Source organism: Chlamydomonas reinhardtii, chromosome 6, assembly GCF_000002595.2.
Source record: "Chlamydomonas reinhardtii strain CC-503 cw92 mt+ chromosome 6, whole genome shotgun sequence".
In the NCBI taxonomy this organism is placed as follows: Eukaryota; Viridiplantae; Chlorophyta; class Chlorophyceae; order Chlamydomonadales; family Chlamydomonadaceae; genus Chlamydomonas; species Chlamydomonas reinhardtii.
Window position 1 is genome coordinate 2,775,452 of NC_057009.1, and position 21,506 is coordinate 2,796,957.

Genomic DNA, 21,506 nt, shown 5'->3' on the forward strand with positions numbered 1-21,506 from the left:
GCTCCTCCTCTTTCACCGCCAGGGTTGGGGTGCCTGCACGCCGCCGACCACTGCAGTCACTCCTCCTGGCAGGCGGTGATGGGGCGTTGGTGTAACAATTCGCATGAGGACAGGGGGCGCGAATGCTTGCGGTGAGCATGCGGGGGCGGGAATGCTGAAATGTGCATGCGGCGCACGTGGCGGTGGCGGTCGTGTGGCGGCCCGTGCCTGCGTATGCGGGTTGTTGGGGCCGCGAGGGGGGGCGTGTGTGTGCGTATGTGGGTGGGGCGGTACCAGGGGAGGGCACCGTTCGCTGAGTGGACGAGGTTGCGAGGAGCATGACAGGGCGGTAGAGCGTACATGCATGGTGCTAATGCGCGGCATGCACAGCTGTTCAACGGAGGCTGGTGTGAGTCAGGTGATGGGCAAGGAAGCGCTGCACACGGCAGCCTGGCTGGCGCGGTGCTGGCCGGCGAGGAGTCTCATCACACGCCACACGTCATGACACGTCAACAAGAAAAGGTGGCTCTCCCTTGCAAGGGAAAAGTGGGCTGTGCCGCCACGCCACGTCCTCCGTCTGAGGCCGAAGGTTCCGATACTAGCCTCATCTCCCGGACATAGCCGGGGTCGGTTTGTACAGGCACCGCCCGCCATATGTGCCCAGTCGCGCCCAGCTATCAAGCACTAGTGCAGCAGGCAGCAGGCCAACCAGACACGTCAAAAAGTGCCGTTACCTCGCTACCTTCCCGTTTCCAGTTCAAAATTCCCCTGATTCCTCCCTTATTAAGATTTCCCCTGACTTGACTACAAGGCACACGCACCCTGCCACGCTGTCTCGCCAGCAAAGTCCGCGTACCCGACACCGGCAGGTCTCAACCTGCACGCCGGCGCCGCTTCTCCGCTGCTGCTAGCGGCCGCGCGACAGCCAACTTTCCCCCAGGATTGATCACTAATCAAGGGGCACCCCTATCCAGCCTCTGTGTACGGCCTCAATGTAGTAGGACTAACGGCAAAAGACACATCTAGGTTCTCCAGGGCGGGTTATGTACTTGCGCAGCGTGAAACTACCACACTCACTTCCACGCACACCAAGAATTCATCCTGCCTGGTCCTGCACCGGCTCGCGGCCTTGCTCCTGCACTATATCCATTAGATATCTTCTTGCCGAACGCGCCGCCCGCTGCCCTCACGCCGCGGTGAGCCTGTCTCGTATGAGCGCCACCACGGCGTCACTGTTGATGCCCAGAGCCGCCTCCACGCGAGGCCGCGGCGCCGCCCAGCCGTGTTCCCCATGGAAACCCTTGGGGCTGGCTGCAGCGGCGCGCAAGGCACCACAAAAGGGTATGTCAAGCGGGAATCAGCATCCAAGGAACCCACATACGCCCGGCTAGCCTGAGTCTGCTGTCCCAAGCGACTGAAAGCCGGGCGCTGCTCGCACACCCCTAGTAGTGCTGGCCTGCCCAGGGTCCCCAGCCCCCGGCAGCCCCTGGCCTGCCCTCCCCGCATCTCACTCCCCCGCATTCCCGCGCTCACCATCCATGACTGTCTGGCCCCTTGTCACGCCGTCGGTCGCCACGCGCACCGCCCCCCGCTGCCAGCTGAACAGCTCTGGCCGCAGCACGGCCACCATGGCGGTTGGGTCGTGCAGGTAGATAGCGTCAACATCGTGCCACTCCTACACGAGTTCCCAGGAAACGAAACGCGCGCATGTGTGTGTGCGGGCGCGCGTGTGTGCATGTGTGTGTGTGTGTGTGTGTGTGTGTGTGTGTGTGTGTGTGAGGAAAGCACAAGGCGGAAGGGGCTCATTGTGTGCCTGTGTATCTCGAGTATGTTCCGGACCAGGCCGGGCTAGGCCTTCGGTGCGTTGTGCATGCTTGTCGACTACGGGCATGTCCGTGTGTGTGAGGGTGGCAGCAGGGCCACGCCTGTGCGCTGCGCCAAGCCCCAACAGGAAGCTCCTCGAGCAGCAGGTCCTCCAGCTGCACACACACACTGAACCAATGAAACCCCGTGCATCCTTCCCTGCGGTCTCTAACACTCACCCGATGAAATCCCAGGTAGAACTGGGAGATGTCGCGGACGAAGGTGCCGTACTTTCCGCGGCCCTTCAGGTCCTGCAAAGTAGGTCGTGAGGCAGGGTTTGAAGTGTACGGTTGTTGGAAATCACTTTGATTCGGTTGGCGCCCTCGTCCTATTTCAGTACTGCGCCCTTTCAACCCGCCGTGCCTGACTTGCTGCAGTCTGGTAAGACACGCACCTCAAGCTCTTCCCCGCTCATCTTGCACTGCGTCGTTACGTCGAGCCCCTGTCGCAGCCACATCATAGCCGCGTTCCTCACTGCCCCAGCGGACAGCTAGCGGACAGCCAGCACGGCTCATTGCATCCGCCACCCATCTCACTCACAACCGATCAATGGAAGGACGCACTTTACACCGTTTCAAGAGAACCCAGGAGAGGAAGCACAGCCGGCTGCGACAGCCACTCACCAGTATCCTCAGGTTCGATGTGCTGCCAAGCACGAGGTCAGCTGCGTCCGGGTCTCCGAAGATGTTGGCCTCAGCCGCGGGGTTCACGTTGCCTGCAGGCGAAAGGTGTGGGAAATTGTCGAGCATAGCGTAAGCGACATGAGGGAAAAGCGCTCACTCGGTGGGGTCTATTACTCTCCATCGTTAGGCTTAGGGTTATGAGTGCTGATCGCACAGACTTGCACCCGTCAGTAGAAGTGCCGTGCAAGAGTCCGTTGAGTCACAGGTTACGTGGCACGAGACAGCAGCACTAGATAGGTGCCTCGCATGGAGCACACTGCTGCCAGGTTGCCTGCACTCGCTGCGCCGGCTCACCGTTAACAAAGAACGCTCCACCCAGTATCACCAGCGACTCCTGTGCACCGAGCAAGTGTATACCAGCTCGGCTTGTCAGAGCCACGACCCAACGCACGGACCTGTAGGCATGACTGGCAACCACACGCGCTGGCCTCATGGTACGGTACTCACCCATTTGTCGCCCAGCTGCGGGTCAAGCCTGCGCGCGCATGGCGCACACAGCAGCAAGTCATGTCAATACGCAGCAGGATTCCTGTAGGGCCCACACAGCCTTGAGCTCCCACATGCAAGTCCCTCCACGCAAACCTAAGCCACCCCGTCCGGCCAACCCGGCAATCACCAGTCTTTCGCCCGCTCACATGAGTGCCTGGGCGATGTTCGTGAGCGGCGCCAGCGCCAGGATGGTCACCCGGCCGGGGTGCTGGCGGCAGGTACGCACAATGAACTCAGCTGCGGAGCAGTCCGCGGCGGCGCCCTGCAGATGAGGGCGGGGCCCGTCACTACACACTACACACGCACAGGCCCATGTAGCGCCAGTGCACACAGCGCACAGACCCAACCCTGCCCACCCCCCACCATGATCGCGCATCAGCACACTACCAGCCTGCCAGCAATCCAGCGATGCCTCGGTACAGTAGCTCCGGCCTTAAACCAGCCTTGACATTGCAAATTGAATGCTGGGGTCTGGGAATACGCTTCACACTACAGGACTACGCCAACATGCCCCTTACCCTGTCCCATCCGGCCCCCCCGCCCGCATTCCTCCCGGGGTTTAACCCTGACCCCTGGCTTTCTCCACTTTAGTCGACCACGCACGCCCCACCATGATCCCGAGGGGTGCATCCCTGACCATTCCCCACCTTGGGTGGCGGCAGGCCTATGTCACCGAAGCCGTCTGCGCCGTGTACGAAGTCTGCGATGCGCTCCACGTCCATGCCGGCCTTGAGAGACCGCGCCGCGCCCTGAGCCACCACCACATCCTGCGCGCAGGAAGAAAGAGGGCAACAGGGGCAGCAGTCACACGCACTGCACCGCGTGGCGGTAGCACTAAGCACGCAAGCCTCCCTCTTCTCGCCCACGACCCCGTAACCCAGCAGTTTGGCACATTGTGCTGCTAGGAAGATTCCGGGACCTTCAGCCCTCCAACCTGCTACAGACCTACACCTCCACACGCTCCACGCTCCGTGCCCCTCACCACACATCAGTTGCCCCACCTGGCCCAGCCCCGCCATCTCTAGCAGCCGCAGGGCATTGGCCGTGGCCAGGGCCGTGGGTACGTTGCCGTACACAGTGGTCAGCCCCACCAGCCGGACCTCGGGGCTGTTGGCGGCCAGGAGGATAGCCATGGCGTCATCTGGGTCGGAAGCAGCGGATTGGCAGGGGGAAGGAAGGGGGTAGTTCATTCCAAACCCAACTAAGCCAAGAGGACGAGGGGGGGGGGATGGGGTTGCATGCGGCATGCCTGAGCCTGACCGATACGCCCCATCATTGGGTTGTAAATACCAGCCCAGGCTAAACCATCCATGGGAGGGGAGTAAGCGCGCTGGCGGGTAGGCACAGCGTGGTTGACTGGGGCCGCGGCTGTGCAGGCAGAGAGTGTATGCCGAGCGCCTGCGGCCTCACGTTCCTCCCCGCAAGCTCATTCGCTGCCCCGGCCTAGGTTACCCCTTCGGCTGTCCTAGCTGCGCACCGTCGCAGTTGGCAGGTTGTGCAGGAGCCATGGCATTGCCGACCGGCAGCCATCACCGAAATGCTCCCCCCGCACATGCAGGCCGCATGCCCCCGCGGCACACTGACCAGAACCATCACGCAAGCCCAAGTGCGCAAACTCCCTGTTGGCTCGGAAAGCCTACCAGCCGCGCGCCCTCTTGCCTTTCAGCTTGCTCGCGATGATGCTCACCTACGCCTGGGTCTGTGTCGATAATGAGCAGCCGCGGCTCTGAGGCAGCCATGTAGGCGGCCCTGTGGCAACGACTACTCCGTACCAACTGCCGTCGTGCCCAGACAACCCTAGCGGGGTTGTAACCGTGGACGCGTTGGCCTGCCTCTGCAAGTAGGAAGTGCCTTGGTCTTCGACTTGAACTTGCTTAGGTGGAAAGGACACACAGGTTTGGTGACGGGGCCCCTGTCGCGTGTACACTGGCGCTAGGATGTCGGCTGGACACACGGGAAGCCCTAAAAGCCGCCTGTCCAAGCACAAGATACAGTGTGGTTGATCAGGAGGCAAGCAATGTTTGTAGTATAATGTCGACGGTCCAGCCGGTTGCATTAAAAAGGCGCGGTTGTTGCGGGGTTTGCGGAGTGCTAGAGGGGTTTCAGGCCCTGGCCCGTTAGCCAGGCAAGATAATGTATGTACTGTATGTCGATGTTTAATTGTCAGGCCACAAGCTAGCGAGCAAGAAGGCTTGTGCGGGACAGCGGAAAAGCGTTATTGGTGCATGCGGTGCACTCACCGGCTGTTCTTTCGGCCTTATAGTCCTGTCCGGCCACTTACACTGGTGACAGACGTTGTATCACGTGAGTTCTTTACACTAGTGTTGGGTACCACGGAGAGCTCTTTCTGTCGGCAGCACCACGTCACCCCCGCAGTCGCCCCCACTTGCCCCCACTTAAGGGCTTCTTCACTTGGTGGCTCAGAGACTTGGCAGATTTTCTAAACTGCCGAAATCTGCAGAGCACCCAAAGTGGTCACGAAAATGTTTGTCTAGTTCACATCCGCCTTGTGCTACTGAATATTGAACTTTGAAGACTGGCTGCTATGGCTCCTGGCTTTGGCAACTTTGCCACCGCGGACGACGCATCGACATCGTCAGGGTATCAGGACCAGGGCCCGCTCGCTCGCCTGCTGAGCAAGCTGAGGCAGTTCAAGGCTCTTGCTGCTGACAAGGACCTGGCTAACAGCGAGCTAGCGCCTCTTATTCGGGCGCTGCCGCTCGATACGGTGAGGACTTGCCGGAAGCGCTCGTCTGCTGGTTTTGCTTAGTAACATTTTGGTTCACAAGCGTGCTGCGGCATGGTGCATTCACCGGGAGTGGCTGGGGGTCGCTGTCTTGGGGCTGGCTGTCGTAGCTTGCACACGCGTAAACAAGCGGCAAGGGCAGCGCGACATGCACCTAGGCTCTTTTGCTCGCCAAGGCGTACACAGTTGACCGGGGAGCAGGCCTAGGCCTGGTTGCTGGCGGGGTTCCTGGTGCGGCAGATGAACATCGCCACTGTCGGAGTGCGCGCTGCTGGTTCGGGGCCGCATGTGCGTGCCTTTGCCTTTTCGTCACGGTCTTGTTAAAATGTGGGGGTGGCATAGACTGCGCGCTAGCGCTTGGCCTGCCAGCGCGCTGCTGTCGCCAGCCGACTGGAAGTGCACCGGCGTTTACTCGCTAAAACGAGTCGCGCGGAATTAGATCGCTCAGTTGCTCATGGACGTCTGCAAAGCGCTTGCGCGTACGCCCCGGGGTGCGGTCGGTGCGGCAAACGTTTCGACCTGCACCTGGAGCGCTTTCTCTGCACTTTTGCGGAGCCACGACCGCCTGCCCTCGCTTCCCGCATTGGCGCGGTTTCGGGTGACGTTCATACCATTGTGGTGCAAACCGCCGCGGCAGGACGCCTTGAATCGATTCGCGTCACAGGAGATATCGACAGGAGGGCGGTTGGTCCGGCCCTAGAGCACCACTCCAGTTCCTCCTCGAACCCTTCCCGCCAGCCCGACCACCGTATCGCCGTCCCGTAACGCCCAACGGCATCCCTTAGATTCCATGTGCTCAGCTAGCCTGCTGCCTTCCCTGCACGTGGTACTGCCTTGCCCACAGGAGCTACAGCAGCTGCTGGCCAAGTTCCACTGGTATCCCGGCCACAACTTCACAACCACAGTGGACCTGGCTAATCTCAAAGGCGCGCTTCAGAAGTACAAGTACATCAAGATCGGTCAGCTGGGCAGTGGCTCATATGGCGTTGTGCACAAAGCCATCAACCGGGAAACCAATGAGCTGCTGGCCATCAAGAAGGTGGTACACAGCATTGAGAACGGGCTTTCGGACTCGACGATCCGCGAGATCAGTACCCTGCGCGAGCTCCAGCATGACAACATCGTCAGGTGCGTTGCACCGCGGGAGACTGCAGAGGCGCTTGGGATGCCACTGGCGGTCCGGCGCATGCTGGAGCGCCAGTGGCACGCACGCCGCGCCGCTGGTGACTGCATCGGGCGCATTCTGCTTCTCTGGTAGCGACTGACACAGCCACTACTCACTCCTCTTGTACGCCTGGGCCTGCAGGCTTAAGGACATCATCGCGACGGTGAACGGCACTCACGTGCATCTCGTCCTGGAGTTCTTGGATTGCGATCTTCGCCACTACCTCGACACGTACGCGGAGGCGTCAAACATCAACCGCATCAAGGTGAGCCGGCCAATCCGGCTCGGGCGGGCGGGTCCAGGTGTGGGTTGCTCCGCGCTGTGGAGGTCTTGCCCCTCGTTGCTCCTCGTTGCTCGTTGCTCATCGGCCTCCTGACATGTGCATCCCCGATAAACTGCCGCGCGCAGTCTATCGTGTTCCAGATCCTGCGGGGCATCCGCCATGCGCACGCCAACAGCATCATGCACAGGTGCGTGTCACGCCCGGTGCACTTCCTGCATCGAGTCGCTAGCCACTGCCACTTCTATATCCACGCCCAAGACCCTCGTACTAAGACGTGACTAACGCGCCTCACGCCCATCTCATCATAGGGACCTCAAACCTCAAAACGTGCTGGTGGGCGTGCACTCTGGCAACGTGAAAATCACGGACTTCGGCCTGGCGCGCTGCTTCCTGCCCAACGAGGACCGCGCCTACACGGAGCGTGTGGTGACGCTGTACTACCGTGCACCGGAGCTGCTGCTGGGCGCGCAGCACTACACCAGCGCGGTGGACCTCTGGAGCGTGGGCTGCATCATGGCGGAGATGGTCAACTTCGAGCCGCTGTTTAGGTCTGACTCGGAGGTGGGCGGTGGGCCGAACCGGGGGAACATCAGTGTGCGCTGGCCGGTTGCTGCCTCCACTGGGTGGTCATGGCCAGATCTGGAAAGCAGCGAGTGCGTGACGCTGGCAGGGACCGTGAGTATACAAGCGGGCATTTCAACGAACTGACCACGCGGATTATCCAATGTGTACTGCGCAGATCGGGCTTCTGTTCCGCATGTTCGAGCAGCTTGGCACGCCTACGCCGGACGCCTGGCACGAGCTGTCCGGCCTGGCCTACTACTCGGAGAACTTCCCGCGCTTCGTGCCACGGCGGTTCGAGGACGTGAGTCGACGCGCACCCATGCTTTGCATTCGCACCGTACCCTGCCCATCGCTCTAGCACCCAGCACGCCTTTTGCCAGCAGCAGCGCGAATCTCGTGCGCTGAAGGATTAAGCACGCATCAAATCCGGCGTTTCGCTCCCGCCTGCAGATGGTGCCGCGGCTGGCCAACGACGCTGTCGGTCTGGACCTGCTACGCCGCATGCTCTGCTACGACCCGCGGCAGCGCATCACCGCCAGCGAGGCGCTGGTGCACCCATGGTTCAACGACGTCGTCGTGTGAGCGTGCTGCTTGCTCGCCTGCAGCAGCGCTTGCAGCAGCGTGGCTAGCTGCACTGAGTGGATTGAGCATTTCTTGGTGCCGCGCGTGCTTGTTGGCTCACCGCGCCTGGAGTGCAGATGACATAACCTTCGATGTCAGGGCACGCACGTGTCCTGCTCATACCAGATTTTGTTTCGGTACTGTGTTCCTTGATATAATGCAAGCAACGACAGTGCATATCTTTACTTGACTTTGCCAAGTGTATATGCATGTTTGGTGTGGTATGGTAAGCATGGTCACCTGGCGCCACACTTGGATATCACTAACGATCACCGCCTTGCATCTATGTGCACCTTGATTGGTACCGTTAGATGGCAGAGCGCGCTGAGATAACCATTTGTTCCGCCGGTGCGCTCACAAGGGTGATAAGGGCTCTGACTCGGCAATGACTTTCAGTTGTTCCACCATCCCAGGCATTGCTAGGGTGATTTCGATGCACCCTGGCGGGTCCGCCCACACATTGGTTGACGTCTTGGACGTTTGCTCTTCGTGGCAAACCCCTTTCCTTTTTTGCGCCACAATTGGTTTTAAGTGTACCCCGCGTGCCGTGCACCGTTCTGGGACTCGTTTTAGGCAATGAGAGGGCAGCTAGCAGAGAAGGTAAGGCAGGGTAGTGACTGCGCGCCTTGGGCGCTTACGCCATTGCGGTCTGGTTCCCCGGATACCTTGGTGGCATGTAGCTTGCTAGTCAGATTTGAGGCATTTTTTTGGTGTAGCTTTATATAGGACGGGTGTGCACGGCAACAAGCATAGTTTGTGCATTTTCTCGTGAATGGCCGTGCATGCGATGCAAGCTGGAGAGGCGCCGCGCACGCATTCCGCGGGCTAGCTCCGCTGAGACGGGTGGACAAGAATGGGTCAATTATTACAGGGTTCGCCTTGGGTATGGTTCTATGTGTTGCAAGCGTTTGTTTGGTCGTGATCGGCTGCTGTGGTTGCCGTTGTGAGCTACGGTCTGCTCCTGTTTAGGTTACAACGCGGAGAGTTTGGCGTTTCAACCGGTATGTGACTGCTGTGTTCTTGTACGGAGGTATGCGCGGCCCAGATACGGTATATTCTGAGGTAGCTGCGGGACATTTGCCTGGTGCTTGGCATGATATACAGCGGCGAAGTTTGTGTTCGGTATGTTTGAACGTGTGGATATTCGTGTTCTACGGCTGAATCCCCACATCATTCGGAGGACGGTCAAGTGGAGGACGACGTGATATGACACATCGAGGTGTGACGAAAGCACAATTGAGAAATGCAGCGAGATACGGTCGGTGCACGCCAAAGGGCTACGGTGTGTTGATCCCATCGGCTCGGGAGTTGTGATCCGACTGGTGGGGAATACCGTGCTAGCTAGGTGTGCAAGGGAACGGTGGTGCAAGCTTTGTTGCTGAGAGCTACTGCGAGGACCGCGCATTCGCGGCCTCGGCTTTCCCCCATGCAAGGATTGTAAGCACCTGTTAATAGTATCAATAGTAATCAAGTGGCCCTACCGTATTAAGGCGAGGCGGCCTGTGCGCGTGACCGGCCAGAGGTGCGGGCAGGGGTTGCGTAGTCCTGTAGGGTCCTGTAGACAGCCCTCAACTTCCTGCAGACGAAGTCGCCTTCACATCAGGAGGGTGGATTGCAAGCTGAGAAAGCCTCAGTCCTTGGCTGTGGAAGCTGCCAGGAATCGCGGGTAATCCCGGGCCGGCCGAAAACTTCGGATCCAAACCGGCAATCATTTCCGACTTTGACTCTAATTTGGGAGCATAGTAGCCTGCTCAGCAGGAACACTCACAGTATGTTTTATTGCACCTGATGGCTTGATACTTCTGCCCAGCCCTCCGAACCTTGCTCGAAGTTTATCAAGTCGTCACCCTTCTCTCATTTCCTTTGTTGGTCAGGAAAGGCTTCTGTAACATACTTAAGAAATGTACTTAGAAATTGATATTGACTAGCAAGTCCAGCGTGCAGCGTGCACAAAGGTCCGGGTGCGCTAGGGCACAGGATTATGGCTTTAACAGCTGAGGAGGCATACTTGGAGGAGCTCTGGCGCGAAGAAGATGAGCAAAGCGAGGAGGCGACGGCGATGCAGGTGTGGCGTGTCACATATGTATCGCGGCAGCGCCCCTTGTCGAATGTACACAATGATAATCGTATTGGATAGTACATGGTCAACACTCATTCAGCCCTGCCGAGCGACTTTTTTGACACTTGCGATACCCATGGCAGCGACACTGCGTGCTTGTGCACGCGTGCGTAAACATGTATACGTGTCTTTGGTGGCATCCATCAGTTGCATCATTCTCAAGACTGCGCACCGCGGGATGATCGCCCTAACTGTTTAAGCACTTGTGAAGACTCTCCCCGCTGGACGTTGCCCCACCCCCCACACACGCGTAGCAAATGCTGGCGCACCAGCATGAGCAGCAGCACGATGCCCTGCCCAGTTACCAAGAGCTCATGGGACAGGGCTCCCCGGCCGTCACCCTTCGCCGAGCGAAGGCTGCGGCAGCAGCCAACGGCACGAGCAGCCCGGGCATCCGGGGCAGCCCCAGCCCAGCACGCGGCCCCGGTGGGCGCCTGCCCTCCCTCGCCATGGGCCCCACCGTGGGCGCCAACGTGGAGCAGCTGAAACGGCGGCTGCAGACGGTGGTTGCGGAAGTGGAGGGGCACCAGCAGCGGTACGACAAGGTGCTACTAGAGGCCAACAAGGCCACGGACCTGGTGCACAGCATGGAGGCCGAGATAGAGTGAGTGGAGCGCAGGAGCGCGGCACGTAGAATGGTAGCTATGCGGGCCAAGTGACGCGGCAGGAGGCGACATGACCGGGATCCAATGCATGTTAAATGGGGGGAGGTGCCGGCAGCTGCTGCTGCAGGGGTGGGAGTACGGCCGGAGGGGAGCTTGGCAAGCGGCCCGGTGGCAAGAGCAGGGCGGGCGACCACGCCGGCGTAAGGACCGGCGCCCCGCGGCCTCCACCTGCCAGAACCGCGACTCGGTGTCCGCACTGCATGCGCCCAAGCCATGTACGGTACCTTTGGTGTCGACAGGTCGCTGTACGTGGAGGCGGAGGAGCTCGCCCGGCGCGTGCCGCCGGCCGCGGAGCGGCAGCGCCAGGTGGCGACGTGGCTGGCGCAGCGCTCGGCCGCGCTGGAGGCTCAGCGGCAGGTGCTGGGCGGCAAGCAGCTGGAGCTGATAGAGGCGGAGGCGGCGCTGCGGGCGGCGGAGACGGAGCTGGACTTCATGGCGGAGGCGCGGAACGAGATCGCGGCGGCGCAGGTGCGGGGCGCGGCGTGTCTTGTTCGGGTTGGGGTTGGGGTTCACGCGGGTATTGGTATTGGGGTTAGGGTTAGGGTTAGGGCCATGGTTGGGGAATGAAGGCGTGGTTGGAATGGTGGATGGTATGATGATGGGGTGGGGTTAGCGACCGGAGGGGTGGTGCCGTACCTGCAGTGGCTGAGGTGGGGCCATGAGCGCGACTGGGCAAAAGAGTCGTACCCTGGGTTGCCGTGCGGGCCACGCCACAGTTGCCTTTTGCGGCTCTGCCCCTGCTGACCAATCACGGCTCATGCTGCTGCCTGTTGCTTCCACCCACAGGCCGCGGAGACGGCTGCGCTGAGCGCCGCGGCCGCCACGCTGCGGGGCAAGGAGGACAAGGCGGTGGCTGGCTACCGGCGCAAGCAGGCGGCGGAGGCGGCGCGGCTGGCGGACGTGGCGGCGGCGGCGGAGGATCTGGCGCAGAGGCGGATACAGTGAGTGGCGGGGCCTTTTTGAGGGGCTGGGGCCAGGCAGTGAGAGGGAAAGAGGACAGCGCCGCAAGGGGGTAAGGTGGCAGGGAAGCCGCAGTGTTGCGGTGTGCCGGGCCGCGGCGGGATGGTGCTCCTGGACACAGGACCCCTCGCGGCTGCATCTGACTGTCGGCTGTCCTGTCGGCTGTCTTCTCCTCGCGTGTCCCCTTGATGTGCGCTCTCAGGGCCGCGGAGGAGGCTCAGGCCCAGGCCATGGAGCGGCTGAAGGCCAACACGGAGCGCATCCGGGAGGGCATTGCCTCTGGCCGCGACCTGCTGGCGGCGGAGCAGAGCCGCCGGCGGGAGGCCGTGCTGGGGCTCAAGGAGAGCCTGGCGGCGGTGCAGGTGGGCTGGAGCATTGCCGCATGGGGGTAGTCGGGACCAACCGAGAACTGGTGGCCAGACCCAAATAAACTGAGGCAGAGAACCCGAATAATACGGGGTGTGGGGGCTGCGAGGCTGCTGGCTGGGGTGGGCGGAGGCGAGCGGAGGGGCGGGATGGGCCAGGGCGGAGCGCGGTGCAGACGTGGCCTGGAAGCCCTGGGGTGTACTGTACTTTCCCTCCGTGGTCGCATGGGTACGCAAACACGCACTAATCGACGGCCCCCCGGCCCGTCGGCCTTCCCGAACACCAACACCCAAACACTCTTAACAGCCACCGGCCCTACCACCACCGCCACGATCGCCCGCACAGGCTGACGTGGCACAGCAGGCGGAGCTGGCGCGGGTGCTGCAGCGGCAGCGGCGAGACCTGCAGGAGAAGGAGTTCGGCGCCCTGGTGGAGGCCGGGATGAACCCGTACGAGGTGTTCCGGCGGCGGGACCAGGAGGCGGCGGCGGCGCGGCAGCACGAGGCCATCACGTCCAACATCGCCACGCGGCAGCTGGAGGTGGCAGCGCAGCTGGCGCGGGAGCAGGAGGCGTATGCGCAAAAGCTGGCGGCTCGGAAGCGGGAGAAGAAGACGCGGGTGCGACTTGGAATTTGTCCTGTATGTGAGCATGGACGTGCCGTGGTAGATAAAGACGGGGTGGAGCTGAGGGTGACAAGGGCTCCCGCCCCCGTATAGTGAGGAACCGGGTTACTGTGTGTGGCAGCTTAGCTCAAAGCGGAACGCTCGATCGCCCTGTCGCAGGAGATTTTCGACCGTGAGATGGGACCGGCGGCGCAGCAGGCGCGTACGGAGGCCTACATGCAGGCACACACCGTGGGCGGCGTGTCCATGCTGGACCCCACTGGCCGGGTGCAGCCCTTCCCATCGGAGGCCGTGGTGGTGAAGACGCGGCGCTTCGGCCGCGGCGGCGCGCCTGAGGAGGTGCTGCAGCAGCAGCTGCAGCGGTTGGGGGATGACACGCAGCCCAAGCAGCTGCTGCTGCCGGCCAAGTACCGCAACACGGCGGACACGGACGCGGCGGCGGTGGCGGGGCTGGGGCGCGGCGGCGGCAGTGACGACGAGGACGGTAAGTGGGCAGGGTGGCGGATGTGGGATGGCGGATGGCAGATTTGGCGATCATGGGCAGTTGGGTGGCAGCCTGGCAGTGGTTGGGGGTTGGGTTGGTCAATCAGCAGAGGCTGCTTAAGTTGGGCACACATGTGGTGTTGCTCACATCGCCCTTGCAACGGCGTGCGCGCGCAGGCATGGGCTCGCCGCCGCGCTCGCCGTCGCTCACGCAGCAGCTGGCGGCGACGCAGCAGTCGCTCACCGCGACCGCCAGCCTGGCGCAGCAGCAGCAGCAGGCGGCGGGCGACCGGTACAAGCAGCTGGCGACGCGGGCGCTGACGAAGCACGAGCAGGGGCTGATGGAAGCTGCCAAAACGCGGCACAAGGGCGGCATTGGCGCGCCGCAGGTAGGGGTTACGGGTTCGGGTTCAAATTCGGGTGCTGAACGAGTGCTGCGACTCCCCGCTTACCGAAGCCCTACCGTACATAACGCGTGGACTCTGCTTCTATTGCACGGAGCTTGTGCTGTGGTGACAGGAACAAGGACGTCCTGACTCTTCATAATACGCATGGCCCTTCACGCGTGCAGACACAAATGGGGCGAACCTTCGGTGGCGACGCCTTCCTGCCCTCTCCGGCGGTGGTGGAGTTCAAGGACTTCGACGTGGGGCGCACGGTGTCAGCCAGCGTGCAGATCATCAACCGGTCCTACAAGAAGAACACCTTCCGGTGAGTCCACAGCCGCAAGCTTCCTTGCAGCAATACACCAGCACCGCCAAGCACACGAGGGCGGCGTGCGGTGCGGTGGTGGAGGCGCTAATCGCTGCGCGGCCGTGTGCGATCAGCCCGCCAGTCCGCATGCGACCTTGTACGGCATGTTCGCAACTCCCATCCGCGTTCTGCCTCCACCCTCTCGGCCCTCTCACCTTACTCTACACACACACACACTGCACAATCAACTATCGCACACGCATGTACTCCCTGCAGCGTTACGGGCATCCCGGTGGAGTACTGCGACGTGCTGGACTTCGCCTACAAGCTGCCCGGCTACCTGGCGCCGGGCGTGTCAGGCGAGGTGGTCATTAGCTTCACGCCCAAGGCGCCCGTGGACATCGACACCAGCCTACAGCTGCTGGCGGACACGTGAGTGTGTAGGGGGTCGGATGGGGTTGGTTGTTGATATCAGCCCAAACTAAACCGAACCCAACGCAAAAGAGCGGGGGATGGGGGGTGGATGGCAGGAGTTCACACGCCTGCTGGGTTGAGAGCGCCGGTGTCAAGCGCATGAATGCCTCCGTTACCCATTGACGCTTTGTTGCGCGCACGCACACACACACAACACGCCCGCTCGCCCCGACACAGCGGCCCCTTCGAGGTGCCCATCCGCTGCCGCACCAAGCGTGCTGCGCTGTCGGTGTCGCCGTCGGCGGTGGACTTTGGCGCGGGCGTGACGCTGGGCGAGTGCGCCACCCGCACCTTCACCATCGCCAACGACGGAGCTCTAGAGGTGCGCATGTTGACGTTTGCACGCAGCTGGCGTAGCTTGTGCAATGGAGTGTTACATTCCATTTGTTTACCGGCCGCCAAGTTGTGTACGGTACGCATTCCAATGCATCGGTACGTGTGTCAATGCATCAAAATGTGTGTCAATGTCCGTAAGAACACAACAACATTCCCCCTGCGCCGCACTCCATACGAATGACCCCACCCAACCGCCGACCCGCCAACGGCATGGCACCCGCTGGCCGCACTCAACATCGGCACTCCTTACCTGTACTTTCTTCATTTCTAAGCTGCATCCATGGATGGCTGGCCCCGCCCGCCAATTTCCACCCAAGTCGCCAACCTCCCACCCCAAAGTCCCTGACGACCCTGCTTTTCCTCATCCCCCCCAGGTCGAGTTCCGGCTCGACAGCCCACAGCTTTCCGAGGACGAGCGAGCGCTGCTCAAGTCCACAGCAAACATGGCTCACCTCATGACTTCGGCAACAGTGGCGGCCGCAGCCGCGGCCGCAGCCGCCACGGCCTCCGGCCAGGGGCCGCGCTCCGCGCGCTCTTTTGCCAACATGGGCGTGGCGGACGGCGCGGCGCCGGAGACGGACACGGGGCCGCTGGTGGCGCCGCGCGAGGAGCGGCGTCTGGCGCACGGCGGGTTCACGGTGTTCCCGTGCGTGGGCCACCTCAAGGGCTACAGCAAGGTGCGGTGCGGTGTGATGCGGTGTGGCGAGATGTGATGTTGACGGGCTTACTTCCGCGGGCTATCACACCAAACCAGGAACGCGAGCAGTCTTGTCCAGTGCCATGGAGCAGAGCACTTGTGTGTGACTGCCTTCATGCTTCCCTCCCGGCCCACCACATCGTTCTCGCCTGCCGTTCCCTGCCTGCCTCACCTGCCTGCCCCACCCTGCCTGCCACCCACGCTACCCATGCCCCCAGGTGACCTTCACCGTGACCTTCGCCCCGGTGGTGGCGGCGCCTGCCAAGCTGCTGCTGCACGCCTCCTACAAGGCGCCGGCCATGAAGCGGCTGGCGCTGCCACACCACGAGGTGACGCTGACCGGCACCGGCCGCGACGTGCCCGTGTATGTGGAGCGGCCGCTCATCGACTTCCAGTGCTGCATGCTGGGCCACTTGTACAGGGACGTGCTGGTGGTGAGTGCGGCGCGTGTGGCTGGGGGCCGGTTGGTGTTGATGGCTCTGCGTGCGTGTGTGCATGTATGTGTGTGTGTGTTTGTGAAAATGAGAAGGGTGTGGGAGTGCAGCGCGGCGGCACAGGAGGCTGTTGCGAATGTGGGGAGGGCGTAGACTCTGTTGTCTGCTGACGGTGCAGCCAACGCTCTCATGCGGTTCTCGTAACCCCCATGCAACCGCTTGCCCCAGGTGCGCAACGGCGGCAAGAGCGCCATGAAGGTGATGGTGGTGCCGCGGCCCGAGCTGGAGGGCTTCTTCGAGTTCAGCCCAGACTTCGGCTTCGTGCAGGTGCGGGCGGGTATTGTTGTTCCGACTGATAACTGGTAATTGGGGGCGTGGTAGCGTGCCAACAGGGTCGCGTACATGCAGGGCGGTCGCAATGGTATGAGAACGGGCTGGGGAGCAGTAAAGTTCAACTGATTGGCCTTGCGCAACAGGCCGGCGACTCGTTCCCGATCACCATTCGCTTCAAGCCCACGCCGGCGCTGCTGCACGCCTGCCGCAAGCATGTTGTGGAACCGGAGGAGGAGCAGGTGCGCGTTCTGCGGGATGGGGGGTGCCTTGCATTTTTTTGCAGTGCATCTCGCGCCCACAGCAGAGCTGTCACGTTACCCCATCCGGCCCCACGTCCACACATTCTTGTGCATCCGCCATTCCGCCGCCGCCTACCCAGGTCATATGCCTACGCATACATTATGCCTGCAACCCTCTGTCTCTGGTTGCTCACTGGAAGCGGTCGCTAAACTTCCTCCCAACAACAACTCGACAAACAGATCCTGGAGATCGGCATGCGGCTGTCGGTGCCCGACCAGTCGCTGCCGGTGCCCTTCACACTGCGGGCCCAGATCACCAACACCGACCTGCTCTTCCAGCCTCCCGCACTGGACTTCGGGGACTGTGTCATGGGCGAGCGCACAGCTGTAAAGCTGCTGGTCCGCAACCCGGGGCGCCTGCCGCAGACGTTTGGGTTCGTGGGCCTGCCATCGGGGCTGCATTTCACGCCCAACGACGGCTTTGGCTACGTGTTGCCTGGAGAGGCGTTGGAGCGGCTGGTGTCGTTCCAGCCGCCCATCGCCGGGCCGCAGACTTTCAGCATTACCGCCAAGTGAGTCGCTGTTGAGTTGAAACGTGGAAGGGTCGGTTTAGGACTGGGTCTTGGGTTCATACCGAGGAGCTTGACAAGTACGGGGGCGGGTTGTGCTTGCCAAGGGGTACAGGGGACAAGCCTTGCAGGTGCGTAGCTATAACACGCCCCTGCCTACGGTGTACTGCACCCGAGGCTGCGAGGCTGCGTCGCGCTCCTGGTCTCCACCTTGGCAACCTATCTAAAACTCCGAACTCCGGTCCGCTGCGCAGGACGCTGGCGGGCCGCTCCTTCACGCTGCCCTGCCGCGCCAACGGCGTGGCGCCGCCAGTGGTGCTCTCGAGCAACCGCGTGCGCATGCCCGCAACCCCCATCGGCGACACACGCACCGTGTCGGTCGTACTCATCAACAAAACCGACCAGCCGCAGTCGTACGAGTTCGCCGTACCGGCCGACAGCGATCTCACACTCAGCCCGCATGTGGGGCGGGTGCCGCCGCAGTCGCGGCTGCGAGTGCAGATCGACTACAGCCCGCGGCCGCCGGTGGACGGCGAGCAGCAAGGCGCGCTGCCGCCGCCGTCGGCGCCAAACACCGCGCGCGGGCCGCGCGACGGCGGCGGCGGCGGCGCCATGGCCAACGGCAACGGTTCCGGGGGGTACGAGCATTACAACGACGACGGGGAGCCGGAGGACGGGGAGGGGGACGCGGATGGGCACACGGACACGGATTCCTTTCAGTCGCCGTCAGCACGCGCATCGCCCGTGCAGCCGCTGGGGCGCGGCGGGCGTGGCGGGCGCGGCGGCGCCGCTGGTGAGGACGAGGACGAGGATGAGGACGCCGGCGAGCTGCCGGTGCGGGGCAAGTCCTCCAGCTCTTCAAAGGCCAGCAGCGGGCGGCGCTCGTCCTCGCCACAGTTAGGCGGGCGGCAGGGCCTGGCGATGGGCCGCATCAATGAGGTCCCGGATGATGACGATGCTGACGCGGAGGCGGAGGCCGCCGCGGAGGCGGAGCAGCGCACAGCGCTGGCGGCGTTGAAGCGCATTCAAAGCATGGGCGGCGGCGACCCGGGCTGGTACCGATGGCGCGAGCACGCCATCACCTGCTACATCAAACCCCAGTCCCAAAACCCCACGCCGTCGCAGTCCCAGTCCGGGCAAGCGCCAGCAGCCTCCGCCCCCTCGGACGGCGCCTCTGGCGCCGCCGCCGCCGCAGAAACCGCTGCCTCCTCGGGTCCGGCGGCGGCGCCGCCGCCGCAGGAGATCCACCTGCAGGTGGCCACGTGCGCCGTACTGCCGGATCTGGTGCTGCTGGCGCCGCCCGACCTGCCGTACGTGCCGCTGCACCAGTGCCACTGCCTGGACTTTGGGCCGGTGCCGGTGGGGCAGCGCGTGGTGCGGCGACTGGAGCTGGCCAATGAGGGCGAGGAGCCGCTGGTGCTGGGAGCCGAGTCGATGGACAGCAGAGAGGTGGGCGAGAGGGGCGGCTGGGGAAGCGTGGTTAGGGCGCGTGTGGCGTATGAGCGTTTGGGCGGAGAGCAGCCGTGCTCGTGTGGTATGCTGTGCCCTGACGTGGCCGCGCAGCAGCGACTTCATGCTTGCCTTGCGTCTTTTGTTTGGTGACGGAGAGTTGTATCCACTGCTGGTCGGTTGCTCAGTGATGCCCTGAACCTTCTCGATACCTCCTCTCCTGGATCTGTGTTTATGAAGGTGTTTGGGCTGGTGAACGCGCTGCGGCCGGTGCGGCCGGGCGCCAGCTTCCGTGTGATGGTCAGCTTCACGCCCCAGGCGCGGACCGAGTACCTCGAAGTTCTGGTGCTCAAGTGAGTGATGCGGCAGGGCCCTGTGACTTCTTCTGTGAGCGACTGAGCTTTGCATCATCAGGCTTTGTTCGGGGGCACGTACGGTACGGCGCAGTATTTCTTGCCGGCATCCCACGCACGACCTGATCAGAAGGGCAAACCCGCTGTGGGTCCCGAGCTCCCGACCTCACGGTGCAATCCGCCCACGCATGCCCGACAGCACTTGTAACCGCACGCTAACCGCACACCTCCACCATCCAACAGGTCTGCCCGCACGCGGCTGCGGCTCGCGCTCAAGGGCGCCGGCATTGCGCCCGAGCTGCAGCTGGGGCCCGAGGGCGTCACCGCCACCGGCCTGGATATGGGCGACGTGCTGGTGGGCGAGGCCGCCGCCCGCACCCTCACCGTCACCAACGTGTGCCCCTTCCCGCTGTCCTTCACCATGCGCCTGGCCGGCAAGGCCTCCGCGGCCGACCCCAACCCGACCATGCGCCAGGCGTTCTCCTGCCACCCGGCGGAGGGCACGCTGGCGCAGGGCGAGAGCTGCGAGGTGGCTGTGAGCTTCACGCCCTTCAGCCAGCGGCCCTACTTCGAGGACGTGCTGCAGGTGCGTGCGTGCGGCCGCGCTTGGAGCTGAAAGCGGGATGCGGCCGTGCGGCTGCAGGGCTGGGGCAGGCGGCATTAAAACATCGCTTTTTTGTGCAAGGCTGCAAAATCGAATGCGAGCATTAAGTACATTCCGTCCCGTTCCTCCAAAACTCTCTGGGCCCGCTCGGTACAGGTTGTGGTGCCCAACCAGCAGGACCAGTTGCTGGTGCCGCTGCGTGGCCGCGGCTGGCGGGAGGCGGTGTTCGTGGCGGGGCCCGACTACCCCGAGCCCCAGCCCGACCCCTTCCTGCTGCACCACCTCGCAAAGCAGGCCGGTGTGGCGCTGCCGCCCTCCGTCTCCGGCGGCGGCGCCGCCGCAGGCGGCGCTGCCGTGGCGGCAGCAGCAGCAGGCGACAAGCCCTCCACCCCGGCACCCGGCATCAAGCCGCCGGCGACACCGCCTGGCGGCGCCAGCAAGGGCAAGGCGGCGGCAGCGGCCGCCGCCGCGGCCGCGGCGGCCGCCGCCGGCGCGTCCGAGCCTCGCGAGCTCACGCTAAACTTCCCGCACGCCATCTACCCGGGCGAGGTCGCCACTGCGTCGTTCGACGTGGGGTCGCTCAAGAGCACTGCCAGCGGCTCCGCGCCGGGCGAGGTGGGCGTGGCAGAGCTGCCGGCGGAGGCGCGCGAGGCAGGCTGGGCCGTCACCGACCCGCCCACCGCCGGCGCCGGAGGCGGCGGCAAGGTGCCGCTGGCGGCGGGCGAGCGCAAGCCCATCACTTTGTCGTACTCGGCGCCGGCGGCGCCGCATCCCGGCATGGTGGCGGCGTACGGGCACGCCGAGTACCGCGTGCTGAAGCTGCAGCTGACGCTCAAGGGCGGGCTGGCGGCGCTGTCAGGCGGGCCGGAGGGGCGCAAGGTGGTGGTGGCGGCGCGCTGCCGGCTGCTGCCCGGGTCACGGCCGCCAGGGGAGCCGGTGCCGCCGGGCGTCACCCCCGCGCCGGAGCCGGTGGCGGCGTCGGGTCCAGGAGCAGGCGCGGCAGGGGTGAAGAAGCTGGTGCCACCGCCGTCGCCGCCGAAGAAGGCGGTGTAATGCGGTGCAACAGCAGACGATGGGTGTCTTTTTTGCGGGGTTAGGTGTACAATTTTTGGCATTGAGGGTTGTGTGGGCTTGCTGAGGGAGCGGTTTGGAGGCCCGAACACGCGATGGAACGGACATACCGTGAGCGGGTACTAGAGCAGGTAGGGCTGTCGCTCAGAGCAGGTGGGAGGTGGATGAGTCGCGGTGCTCGCCCAGAGGAGCACGTAGCTGCGGCGTTACACCTGTGGTTTGACCGCACGTGTGGAGCAGCGTGCAAGGGAAGACGACATGGGATTCAAACCATTCCATGTTCACAACGGTGCCTCAAACAAAGTCCAAGAGCCACAACCATCGTTACAGCAACCCTTGCATAGGCCCTGAACCCAGCTATCAGCATGACCACTTCTGTTGTTGCTGCCGGATGGGGGAAGGGTGCAGGCCCCACAGGTGTGCGGGCCGGTGTGTCGCCAAGCTACCAACAAACAGTCAACCTCTCGCGATCACCCAACACTACGGCACATGGCTGTTTTACAGGGTCCGTCAGACCGCAGTCCGCATGCGTCAAACTAACGGTAGGCCGGGGATCGCGCGCAGTCGGTTCACATCAGGCCGCGCCTGACCCCACACCTCGCCACTGGGCTACCTATGGGTCCGGGGCAAGTCTTGCTCTGGTA

General features: G+C 63.1%; 3 protein-coding genes across 3 annotated transcripts; 2 read left to right on the top strand and 1 right to left on the bottom strand.

The window, feature by feature from the left end:
* Positions 1 to 473: 473 nt before the first annotated feature.
* On the bottom strand, positions 474 to 5,170 carry CHLRE_06g271050v5 (uncharacterized protein). Its single transcript, XM_043062942.1, has 11 exons — positions 4,702 to 5,170; positions 4,016 to 4,155; positions 3,662 to 3,781; positions 3,161 to 3,276; positions 2,973 to 3,000; positions 2,820 to 2,859; positions 2,466 to 2,557; positions 2,237 to 2,284; positions 2,022 to 2,093; positions 1,513 to 1,654; positions 474 to 1,290 (listed from the first exon to the last, which is right to left on the bottom strand). Exons 1-11 carry the CDS (start codon positions 4,751 to 4,753, stop codon positions 1,166 to 1,168), a joined length of 975 nt encoding a protein of 324 aa, XP_042923648.1. The 5' UTR covers positions 4,754 to 5,170; the 3' UTR covers positions 474 to 1,165.
* A 106-nt stretch (positions 5,171 to 5,276) lies between these two features.
* Positions 5,277 to 9,857, top strand: CHLRE_06g271100v5 (uncharacterized protein). The gene is made up of 7 exons (XM_001696440.2): positions 5,277 to 5,742; positions 6,605 to 6,888; positions 7,067 to 7,190; positions 7,334 to 7,395; positions 7,517 to 7,769; positions 7,948 to 8,073; positions 8,223 to 9,857. The coding sequence occupies exons 1-7, from the start codon at positions 5,560 to 5,562 to the stop codon at positions 8,352 to 8,354; spliced, it is 1,164 nt and encodes a 387-aa protein (XP_001696492.1). The 5' UTR covers positions 5,277 to 5,559; the 3' UTR covers positions 8,355 to 9,857.
* A 273-nt stretch (positions 9,858 to 10,130) lies between these two features.
* Positions 10,131 to 21,172, top strand: CHLRE_06g271150v5 (uncharacterized protein). Its single transcript, XM_043062943.1, has 20 exons — positions 10,131 to 10,458; positions 10,767 to 11,116; positions 11,417 to 11,645; positions 11,964 to 12,118; positions 12,340 to 12,499; positions 12,849 to 13,121; positions 13,287 to 13,611; positions 13,788 to 13,999; positions 14,182 to 14,321; positions 14,580 to 14,735; positions 14,955 to 15,099; positions 15,488 to 15,790; positions 16,029 to 16,244; positions 16,473 to 16,571; positions 16,721 to 16,816; positions 17,057 to 17,388; positions 17,640 to 18,834; positions 19,075 to 19,187; positions 19,431 to 19,773; positions 19,948 to 21,172. Exons 1-20 carry the CDS (start codon positions 10,375 to 10,377, stop codon positions 20,842 to 20,844), a joined length of 5,823 nt encoding a protein of 1,940 aa, XP_042923649.1. The 5' UTR covers positions 10,131 to 10,374; the 3' UTR covers positions 20,845 to 21,172.
* Positions 21,173 to 21,506: the final 334 nt, after the last annotated feature.